The sequence below is a fragment of the Microcaecilia unicolor genome, chromosome 6, assembly GCF_901765095.1.
Source record: "Microcaecilia unicolor chromosome 6, aMicUni1.1, whole genome shotgun sequence".
NCBI lineage: Eukaryota > Metazoa > Chordata > Amphibia > Gymnophiona > Siphonopidae > Microcaecilia > Microcaecilia unicolor.
Genome location: NC_044036.1, coordinates 333,175,412 through 333,191,372, shown reverse-complemented (window position 1 = coordinate 333,191,372; position 15,961 = coordinate 333,175,412). Strand labels below are relative to the sequence as shown.

Here is a 15,961-nt window from a genome sequence, read left to right as displayed (position 1 = left end):
ATAATAGACTAATATTCGATGTAGACTTGGTGCATTTTTATCCTAAAACCTTGTAGATAATCTACAAAAAAGGGAGTAAACAGCAAGCTAAAAACAGTATATGAAATGAAACAATTAGAAAATCTTATCTTAAAAACATATATGCAGTTTTGTGAAAACTTACAATAATTAGTTTACATTATTTTTGGTGCTTCAAGGATCAAATCAAGTTTCACGGTTTGACTAAATAGCATGAAAAACCCTTAATATGTCAAAAGCTAAAATTTCATTTACAAATCATTACATTGAAAAGTGTGAGCTTTGCAAGACAGTACTGCTTCCAACTGATCACTTTTATAAGGTTTCTGAAAAACCACCAATTCTGCTCAAATTGTAACGTGATCAGTCTTCATGTTAAATCCCAAACAATTAGCCTCTAGTCTACTAGAGCTCCAATACCCTTATAATCTTGACTTTTTCTTAAAATTATAAAAGTCACTTTGTAAAATAAAAACAAGCTCAGGTTTGAGTGAATGCGTTTGCTCTTAATTTTCAAAATGTTCTTGATTAACAAGTTCAAAATCTGTCTTATTGCACTTAGTTACTGTTTAATAAAAACAGTTTGCGAGGCTCACTGTTTTCTCTGCTCATGAAAGCACAATGGGCTGGTCACTGCTTGATATGATAAAGCAGAAAAACAACAGACCTAAAAGGCCACTAAGCTATCTGCATTAACAGAGGAAATATGCATCTAGTCGATAGAGAATTACTGAAAGCAAAGAGCAGCACATACAGCCCTGAGGTCTTAAGTTTGCAAAATGACTTGGTAGAGTGCAAGGAAAATGCTGAACACCAGGGCCAAATTCAGCACACAAATTCTTGGGACACGACCCCCCCCCCCCCCCCCCCCCATGTTTAAACCATTTCATATTAGATGAGATCTCCAGAGTAGAAAAAGTCACATAAGGGATTCATTAAGAACCAAATTCAAACCTGCTACGTAGCCCACATATCCGGGGCTTTGTTTGCTATAAAGAAAATAAAAAAAGGATAAAGCCATCAATCTGATTAATCTAGCAATTTAGATTCCCAATACGTGACCACCTACGAGGTATGAACTAGGTCCTTGGAGAATTCCTCCAATGGTATGTTTATGACAAAAGTCAACCAACTTAAGTGCCAGAAAAGCATATACAAAAGTTGTGGGGTTTTTTTAAGTTGATTATTGATAAACAGATTTGAAAATCTCATTGCTTAACCCATGTTGTGCCTTAGCAGCTTAAAAAAAAAAAAAAAAGAGGGGGGGGTCTGAAAACCAGGGAACAAAAATTCCAGGAAAAAAATAATATAGGGAACTTGCTGCAACTCCCATATACAACATTCCTCAAATTTAAGTAAGGGACAAATAAATAACTTTATAAACATCTACTACAGAATCTCCTAAAATGATTTTGACTAATTACAGCTGGTGCACAGGGAATAAACTTCACAAGGAGATATTGAAACATACTTAAGACTCAGCAACAAGTTACTTTAAAAGCATAGAAAATATCATCTAAGATAATTAGGTTGGGGGGGGGGGGGGGGGGGAGGCTAGGATAGAAAGCAGACCTTCAAATAAGCGCAGCATTTCACTTTCCAGATCAATCCTGAATTAGAAGGAAAAACAAAAAGTTACTTCTAAGTTTAAATGCATAAATTAATTTGTTATTTAAGAAGGGAACATTTTCTAGTGAGCACAGTGCTCACGAACAGTTTTCAGTAGAAACTGAAGTCCTGTATTTATCTCGGGGATAGGGAAAGCATGAATGATGCAACTGCAGCCTTCTGCCACTCATGCCACTGGCACACCCCTATCCTGGTCTGGAGGGACCCCCCCTATGGGAGTCAGAAGGGTATTCAATACCCGTGTTCATTCATTTGTGGCCTTTCTGCTGAGACTGGCCTGTGGAATATTAAATGTGATAGTGCTTTCTGTGATGTGGACACCTCAATCTGGACTGAAGATACCAATTTGTTTCACTCAAGTAATCAAAACAGCCATTAAAATGGTAACAGGTTTTAGATATGATTTGAGCTACCCTAGTTGCACAATGACTGCAAAGATGAATTCAGGTACCAGCTTACTAGCCTTATCAGTCCATCTTTCACTTATTCAACATCATCCTTCCCCACAATTAACAAATCTCCCCTAAATGGACAGCAATTGTAACAGAAGAAAATAAAGCTGCAGGATGAATTTTGTACCAAAGCTAATAAGAAAAAAATATATATATCTGCTCTTAACGCCACCCTGAAATGTGTAATATTTGGCACTAGCTGGATAGCTGTATGGTTTGTTTACCAGTTTAAGGTTCAGGGGTCAAAGTTATGCCTTTTCCAAATAAAATTCTGCTTAAAAGGCATAGATAGCTGAAAACAAGTCAAGAGAGAACCAGCGCAGAAACCAAACAACATTGGTGGCAAAAACCTGTGAAGCAACAGAAATGACACTAAGACCTGTGAGAAATTCTAACAAAAAAAAAAACAACAAAAAACGAACAAGTAAATCAAACCATCTTCAGACCAGCACACAGGGAGCGGACCAGCATCACTGCAAAGCATCCAGCTAAGCTTTTCCCTACTGGCTGAGGCATCAAAAATTACAGTACCCATAAAATTTCAAATTAACAAAAAAAAAAAAAAGTCTGCCCTTTTTTTTTCCCTTAAGAAATACAGCAAATTGTGACCACAACCTAAAATATACTGAATACTAATTAGAAAAAGTAGGCATTGTTTAAAAAAATATTTTCCACTGTTACATCCTTACTCCATGGCAAGTCACCTGTTGCCAAGCCAAGCACAGCACCAACTGCAACAGCAGAACACTGGACGCTGCACAGAGAGCAGTTAACAGCAAAAAATCTCTATCAAACTCCTCCCAGATAGGAAACTGGACACTGAGCACACAGATGCTCTAAATATAAAAACAAAATGTGATGGGAGGAACTCTCTTGTTTTAGAGAGAATTATATCTATAAGGAAAGGGCCAGGAAGCTGTAATGGTGGTGACCCTGTGGTGCAGCAAATGTAAAAGAAAGCAGTCTGCATGGATTTGGGGGAGGGAGGAGCGCGGTTTCAGACAGACAGCGATACAAAGCTGTTGTACTGTTGAATGTTTCGTTTAAGGATATCCGAGCAGGGGCCAAGGACACGTTCAAATCTGGGTCGGTCAAGCTTCACACATTTCAAGGGGCCACGGGCAACCACTGTGGCAGCACGGGGACGATTCATCAACAGTGCAATTTCACCTATAGCAAGACAGACAAATAAGAAAAGTTATCAAGACACCTGCAACTCTCCTGCAGTACTGAAAGTGGTCATGTAGATTGACATTAACTGTATTTTCCTTCATGTCTTAACAAACACATAGTTTAATGTTTTCAATGCCATTTAATACTAGGGTACAAGCGTTCAAGGACACTAAATAGCAGAGCTATACCACAGACAGAAAACATCCCAACCCAGCTCGTGTCATCACAGCTAATTTTCTACATCTCATCTTGTAGAATGCATTGCAATGGACATTAGCCCACCTTACCTGCTTCCCACCGCAAACTAAAGAGTTTTGTAAGGACTCACCAAAATAATCAGAAGGCCCCAATCTTCCCACTTCGACAAACTCTTCATTTTCCGACCTACGCTGAAGAACAGCAGCTGTGCCCTGAAAAGTAACAGAAACAATTTGAATACTTTATTTCCTAAAATTTACAGTTAAATATAATCAGTTTAGCAAATGTAAACATTTTACTTTCCTTGCCCTGCTGCAGGTATCAGAACCTGAAGGAAACAAAAAATGTTACCTAACCCTTCATTGCCTCAGGTACACACTCAAGATTGTGAGCCTGGCAGGGACAGAAAAATACCTGCTGTACCTAAATGTATTTAAGAAATTAAAATAAAACCAAAATTAGTCTTGTAAGTAATGCCCCTTATTTTCATCCAATCTAAAATGACCAATATGCTGTAGAATTTGCTGTACTGCAGTATTTGCTCCCTGATGCAAACACAATAATATTCTCATATAAAAAAAAGCACTCTTTACTCTTCAAAAGGTTTCTGTACTCTAACGCACTAACTGAAGCACGTTTTCAGACATATATGCATACTGAGCAAGTGCATTAACCATGATCACCTTAATAAAGTGCATAGATGGATGGACAGCAAGGGGGAGGGAGGGTTGAGGGAAGGGATAATTGGCTGGGGGGGGGGGGGAATTTCATGGAGATGAGGGCATGCCCGCTTATGGGTGTCCAACAGTCACTGTTTGTTTTTGCTGCATAGAGGGGTATTGGCTTTAAATGTTTCCTTTTCTGTATTACAGTTTGTTGATGCACTTGTTTTCATGTATCAATAAAGATATTAAAAAAAAAAAAAATCCCAATCAAAATGGAAGTACATTTACAAAAAAACCAATAGGATCCAATGACTCATCGCTAAATACCTGAACTATAAACAAGGCTTTCAATATCTAGCTGGCAAATAAATAACTTTCAAGTACAGTCATTTTTTACTATTTATATGGTACCATCCAAACATTATCAATACCAAGCATGACCTAAATCTGTCACTATATGTAAACATATTAGCCAATGAATCCTGCATCTCTTGTCATATAATCTTATACAGGAAGCATGTGAGCCTGATGTCGGTGCTAAGCAAAATGGTAGAGACTATTATAAAGAACAAAATTAAACAGCATATTCAAAAGCATGGATTAATGAAACAACGCCAACATGGGATTTAGTGAAGGGAAATCTTGCCTCACCAATCTATTACATTTCTTGGAAGGGATAAAGGTGAGCCGGTTGGCATTGTGTATCTGGATTTTCAAAAGGCATTTGACAAAGTACCTCATGAAAGACTCCAGAGGAAATTGGAGAGCCTCCACCTACCCTCCTCTCTTCCTTCCCATTCACATTAATTGATTTGATTACTTTATTTATTTTTTGTCTATTAGATTGTAAGCTCTTTGAGCAGGGACTGTCTTTCTTCTATGTTTGTGCAGCGCTGCGTACGCCTTGTAGCGCTATAGAAATGCTAAATAGTAGTAGTAGTAGTAGTCTCTTGTAACCAGAGCTAATATTGTGATGTCATAATGCCTCAGTCCACCAATAAGAGCCAACCTTATCAGTGATGTCACAATTGCTTGATTGTCCTATACTTGGCTCACTTTTATTACATAGCTCTTTGAGCAGGGACTGTCTTTCTTCTATGTTTGTGCAGCGCTGCGTATGCCTTGTAGCGCTATAGAAATGCTAAATAGTAGTAGTAGTGTCCTATTGTGGATTAAAAACTGGTTAAAAGATAGAAAACAGAGAGTAGGGTTAAATGGTCAGTATTCTCAATGGCGAAGGGTAGATAGTGGGGTTCCCCAGGGGTCTGTGCTGGGACCGTTGCTTTTTAACATATTTATAAATGATCTAGAAACGAGAGTAACTAGTGAGGTAATTAAATTTGCTGATGACAAAGTTATTCAACGTTGTTAAATCGCAAGAGGATTGTGAAAAATTATAAGAGGACCTTACGAGACTGGGCATCCAAATGACAGATGACGTTTAATGTGAGCAAGTGCAAAGTGATGCATGTGGGAAAGGGGAACCCGAACTATAGCTACCTAGTGCAAAGGTTCCACATTAGGAGTCACCAACCATGAAAGGGATCTAGGGATCATCGTTGATATGTTGAAACCCTCTGCTCAGTGTGTGGCAGTGGCTAAGAAAACAAATAGAATGTTAAGTATTATTAAGAAAGGAAAACAAAAATGAGGACATTATAATGCCTTTGTATTGCTCCATGGTGCGACCGCACCTTGAACACTGTGTGCAGTTCTGGTCACCGCATCTTAAAAAAGATACAGTAGAATTAGAAAAGGTATAGAGAAGGGCGACAAAAATGATAACAGGGATGTGACGACTTCTCTATGAGGAAAGGCTAAAGTGGCTAGGGCTCTTCAGCTTGGAGAAAAGACGGCTGAGGGGAGATATGATAGAGGTCCATAAAATAATGAGTGGAATGAAACGGGTAGACATGAATCGATTGTTTACTCTTTCCAAAAATACTAGGAATTGGGGGGGGGGGGGGGCGCACAATGAAGCTACAAAGCAGTAAATTTAAAATGAATCAGAGAAAATATTTTTTCACTCAACATGTAATTAAACTCTGGAATTCGTTACCACAGAATGTGGTAAACGCAGTTAGCTTAGCAGGGTTTTAAAAAAGGTTTGGCTAGCTTCCTAAAAGAAAAGTGCATAAGCCATTATTAAAATGGACTTGGGGAAAATCCACTGCTTATTTCTAAGATAAGCAGCATAAAATGTATTGTATTGTTTTGGGATTTTGCGAGATACTTGTGACCTGGATTGGCCACTGTTGGAAACAGGATGCTGGGCTTGATGGACCTTTGGTCTGTCCCAGTATGGCAATAATTATGTGCTTATATATTAATCTCAAACAAATCAAAAACACCACCACATTCCCTTTGCTTTCTTACAATAAAAGTACGGAACAACCTCATGTTTCACTTCAAGTAAACCTAAACAACAAGTGAATTATTTTATCCAAGGTTTTGCTTCCGAAGTCAATACATTGTGTATAGTTGGCAGCAAGCAGCGGATGTCACATTTTCTCACCTCTAAGATGATAAAGAACTCATCGCCTGGCTCTCCTTGCACCACAATCTTCTGTCCATCTTCAAACTGCACTGGTTCTAAAGCATCAGCCACTGTGAGACGCTCCCATTTATCAAGAGATTCTAGGGGGGGGGAGGGGGAAGAAACAGCAGGTTTTAACTTGCCTTGCATCTAGTTAATCTTGACATACTTCTAGGCAGGGGCTTTATTATCTCTGCATAAAAGGCTGTAATTAATGCCACTATGTGATTAAAAATATCCAAAAAGACGACTTCTATGCATACATACAAATCAAAAAATGTTAGCATAAAAAAATTGTACCTTTGCAATGCATACTAGCATAAAATCACTTTGGCCTGCATGTAATGCATGTGTGTATATATATATATATATATATATATATATATATATATATATATATATATATATATATATATATATATATATATATATATAAAGAATAGCCCAATATAAAAGCAAAAAGGTCTTTTAAAAACGTTTTACAGCTAGTATACTGTATGCCGAAATCTAATTTTTTTTTCTCCAGCATCAGTTTAAGGTCTTTTTCTTTAACTGCTCTATTTTGAAAAACCCTCAAAAATATTGACATGTCCAAATATGTTGCTTGTTTGAGAATTAATGATCTTTAGCACAACCATTGCAAAGTCTCCAACAAACTTGAGAAGAAAGACATCTCACAATCTCACATTTAAAAAAGGAATAATGACATATTTGAGACAAAATGTAGTAATATCTGGTGTCACTATAATCCAACAATATAAAAACTTTTACCTTCAATATATGTCATCTCACCCCAAACCTCCATGAGGTCCAGAATCTAACAGCTTTCCTGCTCTTCCAAACAGATGCAAAAATGCTGTGTATATGTCTACTATCTGCCAATTATACTGGGACTTTATCCTAAAGGAAATTCCTGTTTTCCTACCCCACACAAGTTGGCTTAGGCAAATTTCCACGTCTTATTTCCACAAAACGGAAGTGGACCCACAAAAAAAATATTTCCAACAGCCTATTAATTTATTAAATCAGCAAAGTAATGCCAGATCATGAAGCCCCCACCATTTGGACATCAGAAGCATTTATTTAAGGATACGTTATCTGCCTGGAATAACCTTGCCCATCTATTTTATTTTAATTTATTAAGTTTTTAAAGAATAGAAAACAAGTAAAATAGGACCAAGTCAACACAGGAAAAAGAACAAAAAACAGTTGAATGGGTAAGACATTAGCTGCTGTGTTGCAGCTTAGTAAACAGTGGAGTAAATCAAATACAATCAAGAAAATATATACCCCTAAACAACTACTGAAGAAATGTAAATATAGGAGAATGTGCATGCCAAAAGAAAAAAGTAAAAGAAATCAAGCAGAATAATCTACTAAACTACTAGTCAAATACTGCAAATGCCCTATATAAGATCAACCCACTACTAGGTCAAAATATCCTTTATCCCCGATGAAAAGATTTTTGTTCTTGGATCAATGACTCCACATGACTAGGCCTGGTGAACACATAGGTCTTTCCTGGGAACCTAATCAAACATATCCTAGGATTTTATAGTAAGAAGGACATTCATTACCCAAGCCAAAGCCTGCAGGCATAGCTGAATGAATCTTCTCACCTCATGTGAGAAAAAAGAAATATCAGAAAACACTTCAAAATTATGGGAATCAAAATTAACATTCTCTGAAAAATACCCATTTTAAAAATTAGATCTCTATCCGACAAAGTACTGAAGGTGGCAACCACCATAGCCCAGTTCATTGCCTCCTGATTAGATGTCTCCAGGATTTCAGTCAACTCACTCCTCTCTGGCTGAGAAGAGAGGTCCATAGGATACTGTTTTAACAGAAGTAAGAGTCAGGTTTAATTGTAAAATATCTACAAAATACTGTTTCAACATTTCGGATACTGACAACACAGATTAAGGAAAATTCAGAACATGTAAATTATGTGCTCTAATTTAGTAATGACCATCATGTTCCCCCTTCACTAAGGAGAAATAGGTTTTACTTGCTAATTTTCTCTCCTTCAATCCACTATTATGACTGCAAAAGAGTGTAAATATATCAAAAATCCTAAATGCCACTCTTTTACTCACTCAATAGTTGGACGTAGGACTTTGACCTAAAATATATAAATGTAAAATAGCCTCAACAGCCCAGGGAACCTCTCATTAGGACTCCACTGAAATGGCCAACATCATAGGCTCCTACCACCTTCCGAAAAAACTCACAGAAATCAAAAAACTCCCAAACAATGCACACTTACGGGAGAAAAAAGTTCTGTGAACAAAAAACGGAAGGCGGAGTATCTTACAATATCAAACAATGATCAAAGTCTCCACATCCTTCTACCGTGAATATTGATGGATCTGAAAAATTACAGTATCCATTACTGAACCTTCTTGAAAAATAATGAACTGAAGAGTATCAGGGACATCAACCACAACACAAATTTATTTTAGGTCTCCTTTAATCCAACCAGAGCAGTCCAGGCCCTATGGGTCGTGTCTGTTGACTAGCAGATGGAGACAGAAAATAAGAGCTTTGAGTTCCCTCCTATAAGGACACTGTGCAGCCTTAGGTCATCAGTATTTTGAACGACAAAGTAGCGAGGCATATGTTTTTCCTTTCTAAGAAATTAAATCTTAAAATGATTTCTTTAAGTACTGAAATTAAACAATCAATTCTAGAACATACGAAACTTGTCCTTTGAAAACTCCCCCCCCCCCCCCAAAAAAAAAAAAGAGAGACAAAATATCCAAACAACGGTAACAAAGTAAAACCATTATAGTAGAACGTTGGCAGAACAAACAAATGAGGGAGAGACTCTCTAGACCGCTCTGGTTGGATTAAAGGAAAGAAGTAGACCTAATTTCTTCTTCCATAGCATCCATACCAGACCAGTCCAGAAACTGTGGGACGTAACAAAGCAGTCCTAAAAACGGGCAAGACTTTGAAATCCCTGCCCAAAATCACTTCAGCTCCAAAAGAAGCTTCCATTTCAACTCTTACATCTAGCTGATAATGTCTTCCAAATTTATGAAGTGAAGACCACAACACCGCCTTGCAGATACCTAGAGGGGAAACTGCACCTAATTCCACTCATGTTGTCACCACGCTAGTGGAGTGCATTCTTAAAGCTTGAGGTGGTTGCGTTCCCACTAAGATATAGGTGGATGAGATTGTCTCTTTAAGCCAACACACAATGCCAGCTTTAGAAGCAACTTCCCTTTTCCATGGGCCTCCAAAAAGAATAAATAACCTGTTCAATATACAGAAACCATTTGTCACTTTTAGGTATCCCAAAAGAACCTGTCAGACACTTAAAATATGTAAGGACTTAATCTTTTTCACATTCCTCTCTGCAAAAGGAAGGAAGGAAGAAGAGTTTGGTTTACATGAAATAAGAAAAATCATTTTAGGGAAAAAGGATGGAAACCCCAGCCTCAATGAACTGGAGGGAAAAATCAAATTGCATGCTTATAACAGGTGTTCTCTGTGGACAGTAGGATCCTACAGACACACACTGTTGGTTAAGTCATCGCATAATGCATGTCAGTTGGGAATGTTCACCAAAACTTACTATTTTAAACAGTGCAGGTGCCATAAGTGGGTCCCTGCAACTCTCAATACAACCGTTACAACTGTCAGACGCACACTTCAACTAGGGAAGGGATGGGCAGATCAGTGTGGCTCTAGGATCCTGCTGTCCACAAAGAACACTTGTTACAGGTATGCAACTCAATCCTGACTGTACATGGAGAAGATCTCTACAAGATAAGACTTGAAGTTTTGAAACTTTCTGAGCCCTTCTGAGCTGAAGAAATAGCTAAGAGGATCAGTGTCTTGAGAGCAAAATTGAAATATATTTCTTTCAAGGGGCTCAAAGGGTGAAAGACCCAAAGTCTTTAATACAAGTTTCAAACTCCATTCAGAACAAGAGACCTTAATCTTAGGACAAATGCAAGATATCCTCTGCAGAAAAAGTCTAGATGAACTGTTACAGAAAAGCAAGATAAAACTGCCACCTGCACTTTAAAGGAGCTTAGAGCTAAGCATTTCTGAACTCTGTCTTGCATAAATACTACAATATTTAGTAGTATTTTTCAATACTAAAAAAAAGAACACAATTTCTGCACACACCAAGTCCCCCAAATTCTCCAAACTCTTGCATAAGCTGTAGAAGTAGAATGCTTCCATGCCTCAAGTGGAAATCACTTCCTCTGAGTACCCATGGCATCAAGTCAGATCATTCAAGGGCGTTGATCTTCCATGACTTAACAGGCCCTAACAAAGAAGGTCATTCTCCTGGGGAAGATGTATAGGTTATTTTTCTTGAGAAGAACAAAGCCCACAAATCAAAGTCTTCTGGACCAATCTGGAGCTATCAGAACTACACTGCTTGGATGCGACACTATTTTCTGGATTACCCAAGCATTTAAAGTGCTGGAAACAGAGTAGCTTTTCCTAAGGCCACAATTGTAACAGGACACCTAGACCCTTGGACTCACACTCTTTTCTTCAAACTGGGGGGGGGGGGGGGGTGGAAATAAAATCGAGGCACTGGCATGGAGTCTCTTTACGATGCAATCCAAAAATGGCTGTCCCCACTGAGACACAAACCCTTCTGGCAAATAGTTTCCATTCCCCTGGATCAAGGAGGTGCCTGCTGAGGCAATTCACTTGGACATTGTGAGTTCCTGCAATATGCACTGCCAAGAGAGCTAGTAAGTGTGGCTCCGGTCCAATGAAGTAACTGGTTTGCTTCTTTGGCTACTTCACTACTCTTGGTTCCTCCATGCTTGTTGATGTAAACCACTGCAATTGCATTGTTAGAAAATACTCTTACTGCTGATCCTTGCAGCTGCGACCTGAAGGCCCACAGGGCTAGATGAACAGCTCTGAGCTCCAACCGGTTGATGGACCGAGCCAGCTCAATCTGCAACCAAACTTTTATCCAGTTGGGAGAGTCCACACAAAATTTCCCCCCCCCCCCCCCCCAAAAAAAAAGATTCCTAAACCAAAACAACCACTTCATGCTGACTCTTGCTTGCAATATCCACAGTGCATAGACCTATAACTCAGGAGTGAGGCAAGAACTGACAGGACAGAGTTCTGTAATGGTCTCATATGAGCCTGAGCTTAAAGAAATTAAATCTATGGACATTGCCAAGGATCCCCGTACTTGCATGTAATCCCAAGCTCGAGGCCCTTTCTGCTGCAGAAGCTACCAGATCCGAGACTGAAGTTCCCACACACTCTGCTTTGGTAAAAATACCACACCCAACCTGGTATCAAATCTGGCTCCCAAGTATTCCAATTCCAGAGAAGGAAGCAGCTTGCTTTTTGAAACATTCATCACCCAACCTAGAGATTGTAAAGGGTTGAGCACCTAGGCTTTCAGCTCCTTGCTCTGCTGAAAAGTACTGGCCCGAATTAACAAGTCATCCAGATATGGATGCACTCTTATTCCGTGTTTGCATAAGAAAGCAGTCACTGCTACCATCACTTTGGAAAAACGTTCTGGGAGCTGTTACTAGTCCAAAAGGCATTGCTTAAAATTGATAAAGCTCTCCCAAAACAGTAAGTCTCAAGAATCTCTGATGTGGCAACCAAATCGTAACGTGAAGATAAGCCATTCTGAGATCAAAGACAGTCAAACTCTCTGGGCTGCAGGATGTCTATAATTACATTTTATTTCAGGTATACTGCACTATTTCCCATCCCCTAAAACTCTTTTTTTCCTATCAGCCACATGAAGAAATTTCTGGCTGGTCACATGCTCTGATGGGGTCTCATGTTGCTAAGGCAACTCAGATACCTGGTATATCCTGTTACAAAAGTGAGTTAGAGGTGTGGCAAGGACAAATTGCACAAGCTTCCAGCACATATGAAAGTCACAATTACAAGTTTCCAGCCCATGTGCAGCACCTATGTTTGGTCCAGGGTAGAGGAGAGGTGGATGCTCACAACAGCCTATAAAACCCTGCTGCAGACAAAAACTCCAAAATAGTCCTGATGGCAGGAGAGTTTCATGTCCTTGTCACAGTTTATTTCCCGAGGGGGTTTTACTCCCCCCCCCCCCCCCCCCCCCGTGATAGAAACTAATTCTCTATAGCCATGAATCTTTCTTTCCTTCATATTTTCTGTTTCTGCCTTTTCTCTGCTTTCTCTCTGTTCTGTGCCCTTTGTATGAGGAACAAACTTTCTTCCTCCTTTCTCTCTTCTAATTAGTCTAATTACTTATAATTACCAGAGGTACTGATGTTAGATTTTGTAAGTTTGTTATAACTTGAAACTGATGTCTGATGCTGTGCTGGTGGGCGAATAATTAAGATGACTTAATTTTCCATAATTCCTGTAAATGATTTCTGTTTCATTTTGATAGAATTCATAAGTGTTTTAGCGGCTAGCAAACCAAATTGCACAGCCTAGAACAAGGAACATACGAGGTTCAACTTACATGAGATCTAGAATGGAACAAAACATGCCTTTTTTAACTGGTACTATATAGTAGATGGAATAGCTTCTTTACATTCCATTTGAGAATAGGAACTGGAACAGGTGTGGAGTAGTAGCCCAATAGTTAATGCAACGGGCTGAGAACGTGGAACTGGGTTCAATTCTCACTGGAGCTCCCTGTGACCCAGGGCAAGTCACTTAACCCTCCATCGACCCAGGTAAAAAAAAAAAAAAAAAAAAAAACTTACGATTGTGAGCCCATTAGGGACAGAAAAGTATCTGCATATATGTAAACCACTGATTGTAACACAGAAAAATGAGGACAAGCATTCTGACTGAGCTAACTCCATTTTAGCCACAATATGCCAGATCTCAAAATTAGTAACTTTCCCAGAAGGGTTCAATGGTAAAGGATCATTAAAACCAGAACAACCAAAAACGTAACTGGCTTTAGAACAGAAATATTGTTGGAGGAGCTATCACCTTATGTCAGAATAAAATTGCCCTCGGATCTAACATAGTAACATAGTAAATGACGGCAGATAAAGACCTGAACGGTCCATCCAGTCTGCCCAACAAGATAAACTCATTTTACTTTATATGTATTCCACAGTTTGATTTGTCCTTGCTATTCTCAGGGCACAGACCGTAGAGGTCTGCCCAGAACTCTTCTTGTACTAAAAGTTCTGATGTTAACGTCAAAGCCCCTTAAAATTTACATTCCAGCTCATCCATATCTATTCAGTTATGATCAGGGCGTAGAACATAGAAGTCTGCCCAGCACTGGTTTTGCTTCCCAATCGCCACTAAGATTCCGTGGATCTATTCCTTCTAAACAGGATTCCTTTGTGTTTATCCCACGTATGTTTGAATTCCATTACTGTTTTCATCTCCTCCACCACCTCCAGCGAGAGGGCATTCCACGTATCTACCACCCTTTCTGTGAAAAAATACTTCCTGACATTACTCCTGAGTCTGCCCCCTTCATGATCTACCATTTGCTTGCTCAGGAGTCACTTTGGGAGAAAGCTGAACAGATGATTTGTTCTCAATACTATCCATAAAATTAAAATAATAATAGGCACTCACCCAAAATAGAGACTTTGCTGAGAAATTCCTCATACATTTTCCTCTTTCTCAGCGTACTTCCCTGAAAACCAGAAGCAGCACATATTAAGCAGGAGCTCTACAAAGTTATCTGTTCCTTCTTAGAGAAAATATATCACACAGAAAACCATGAAACAAGCGTTAACTTTTAAAACAGACACTGTGGTACAAATACTTATAGAAGCTACGTTTTCAAGATGTTTGGGGGCGAGAAATTCAAAACAAATTATCCTTTCCTGGGCACAGTGAAGGAGTTTACTTAATACAGGGGGTACTGAAGCACCTACAGTAACAACATAGCTGGCACCTGTGAACTACGTTTTTTTTGTTTGTTTTATACTATATTGTTTACTGGTATTAGGAAAAGCAGAGTTCAGCTGAAACCGTGCTTAGTAAAACTGTTTCTAAATTAGTCTTTATTCACAAAATTAAAATTGAAAATATGCTACCAGTTAATGTAACTGGAGAAAAATTTTAACTGAGCTGAGATCTTAAAAAAAGGTTTCACCATTTAATTGAATTGTTCTGCTCCTCTAGTGTTTCTCAAGACCTGTACAAATTCCTACTTATGGTCACAGCACAGTTCTCCTTATCTCAGCACAGAATCATAAGGCTTAGTTGAGGGCAATCAGTAAAAAGCACCACACACTAACCATAAGGATTCTTCGGTAGCTGTCTCTATCAATGCCCCATAACTTAACATTGGTCTTGGCTTTGACGGTTGCTGCTCTTGGAGTTCCATAGATCAAAGCAAGTTCTCCAAAACTCCCTCCTTCTCCGATGCTGGTTACCCACTCATTGTTTACGTACACCTGAAAAACAAAGAGAGGGGGAATCCTATGTAAACAGAAGACCAAATACTAAAGCCTCCTCAAAGGTCTCACTATTCCACAGCTTTAGAAATGTAAGTGTGCATTATGCATAGGCTTGCCAATAAGAACACAAATTTGATTGGCAGAATTAAAGACAAATCACAACCACTGCTGCAATGACCAGACAATGAACAGTGAGGGGGGGGGATTAATTAGAGGGGAAACAAATCCCCAGGTAATTCTGATTGAAGGCTCAAGGCAACAGAATCCCAGCACTGTATCTGACCGAGATGGGGAAAAAAAGGAGAAACTACTGGGCAAGGAAAAAAAAATACCAACAACCATAACAGCTTTAGAAACCTTTGGGAAAATAAATGAGTGAGACAATAGATGCCAGCCATATCCTCACAGCAGCTAAGGATTTTGTTTTCCCAAATGTTTTCCTCATTCTGTGTGTCTGAATAAAACATTCAGATCTCTCAGTTTTGTGACTAGAGTTTGAGACATTTCAACACACATAAAAGTTTGTTCAAATGGTAAGATTAGTCCTTACTTGATAATTTTCTTTCCATTAGTCCCAACAGATCAATCAAGAGACGAGTGCTACTACTACTACTCTACCAGCAGGTGGAGATACAGAGAACTTCAGAAGTTTACAATACGAGGACATGTGCAGCCTCCTTAACTTCAGTATTGTCAACACCAAAGCAGTGGAAGAAGAAAGAGTAAATCCAACGTGTAAGCCCCCTCCTGCCTCTACAAAGCCCATGTAGGCTCCTCCTCAACTGCTCCTGCAGGAGGGAAACATCCGAAGCAGAAACACGTAACATGTTGTGTGGTTTTAGTTCTTACGACTGCGAGAAATACACAACCAATACCAACCAAGGGCGGGCCTCTGGATTGATC

The 15,961-nt window shown here is 39.0% G+C and overlaps 1 protein-coding gene across 1 annotated transcript in view; it reads right to left on the bottom strand.

The window, feature by feature from the left end:
• Positions 1–705: 705 nt before the first annotated feature.
• The window catches only part of PRKAR1A (protein kinase cAMP-dependent type I regulatory subunit alpha), a 33,009-nt gene continuing 17,753 nt past the window's right edge, over positions 706–15,961 (bottom strand). Inside the window, exons 7-11 of the mRNA XM_030208490.1 lie at positions 14,897–15,055; positions 14,226–14,286; positions 6,651–6,772; positions 3,601–3,682; positions 706–3,269 (exon numbers count right to left, since the gene is read on the bottom strand). Coding sequence (XP_030064350.1) covers positions 3,097–3,269; positions 3,601–3,682; positions 6,651–6,772; positions 14,226–14,286; positions 14,897–15,055 — 597 coding nt within the window. The 3' untranslated portion in view covers positions 706–3,096. The remainder of the gene's footprint in view (positions 3,270–3,600; positions 3,683–6,650; positions 6,773–14,225; positions 14,287–14,896; positions 15,056–15,961) is intronic.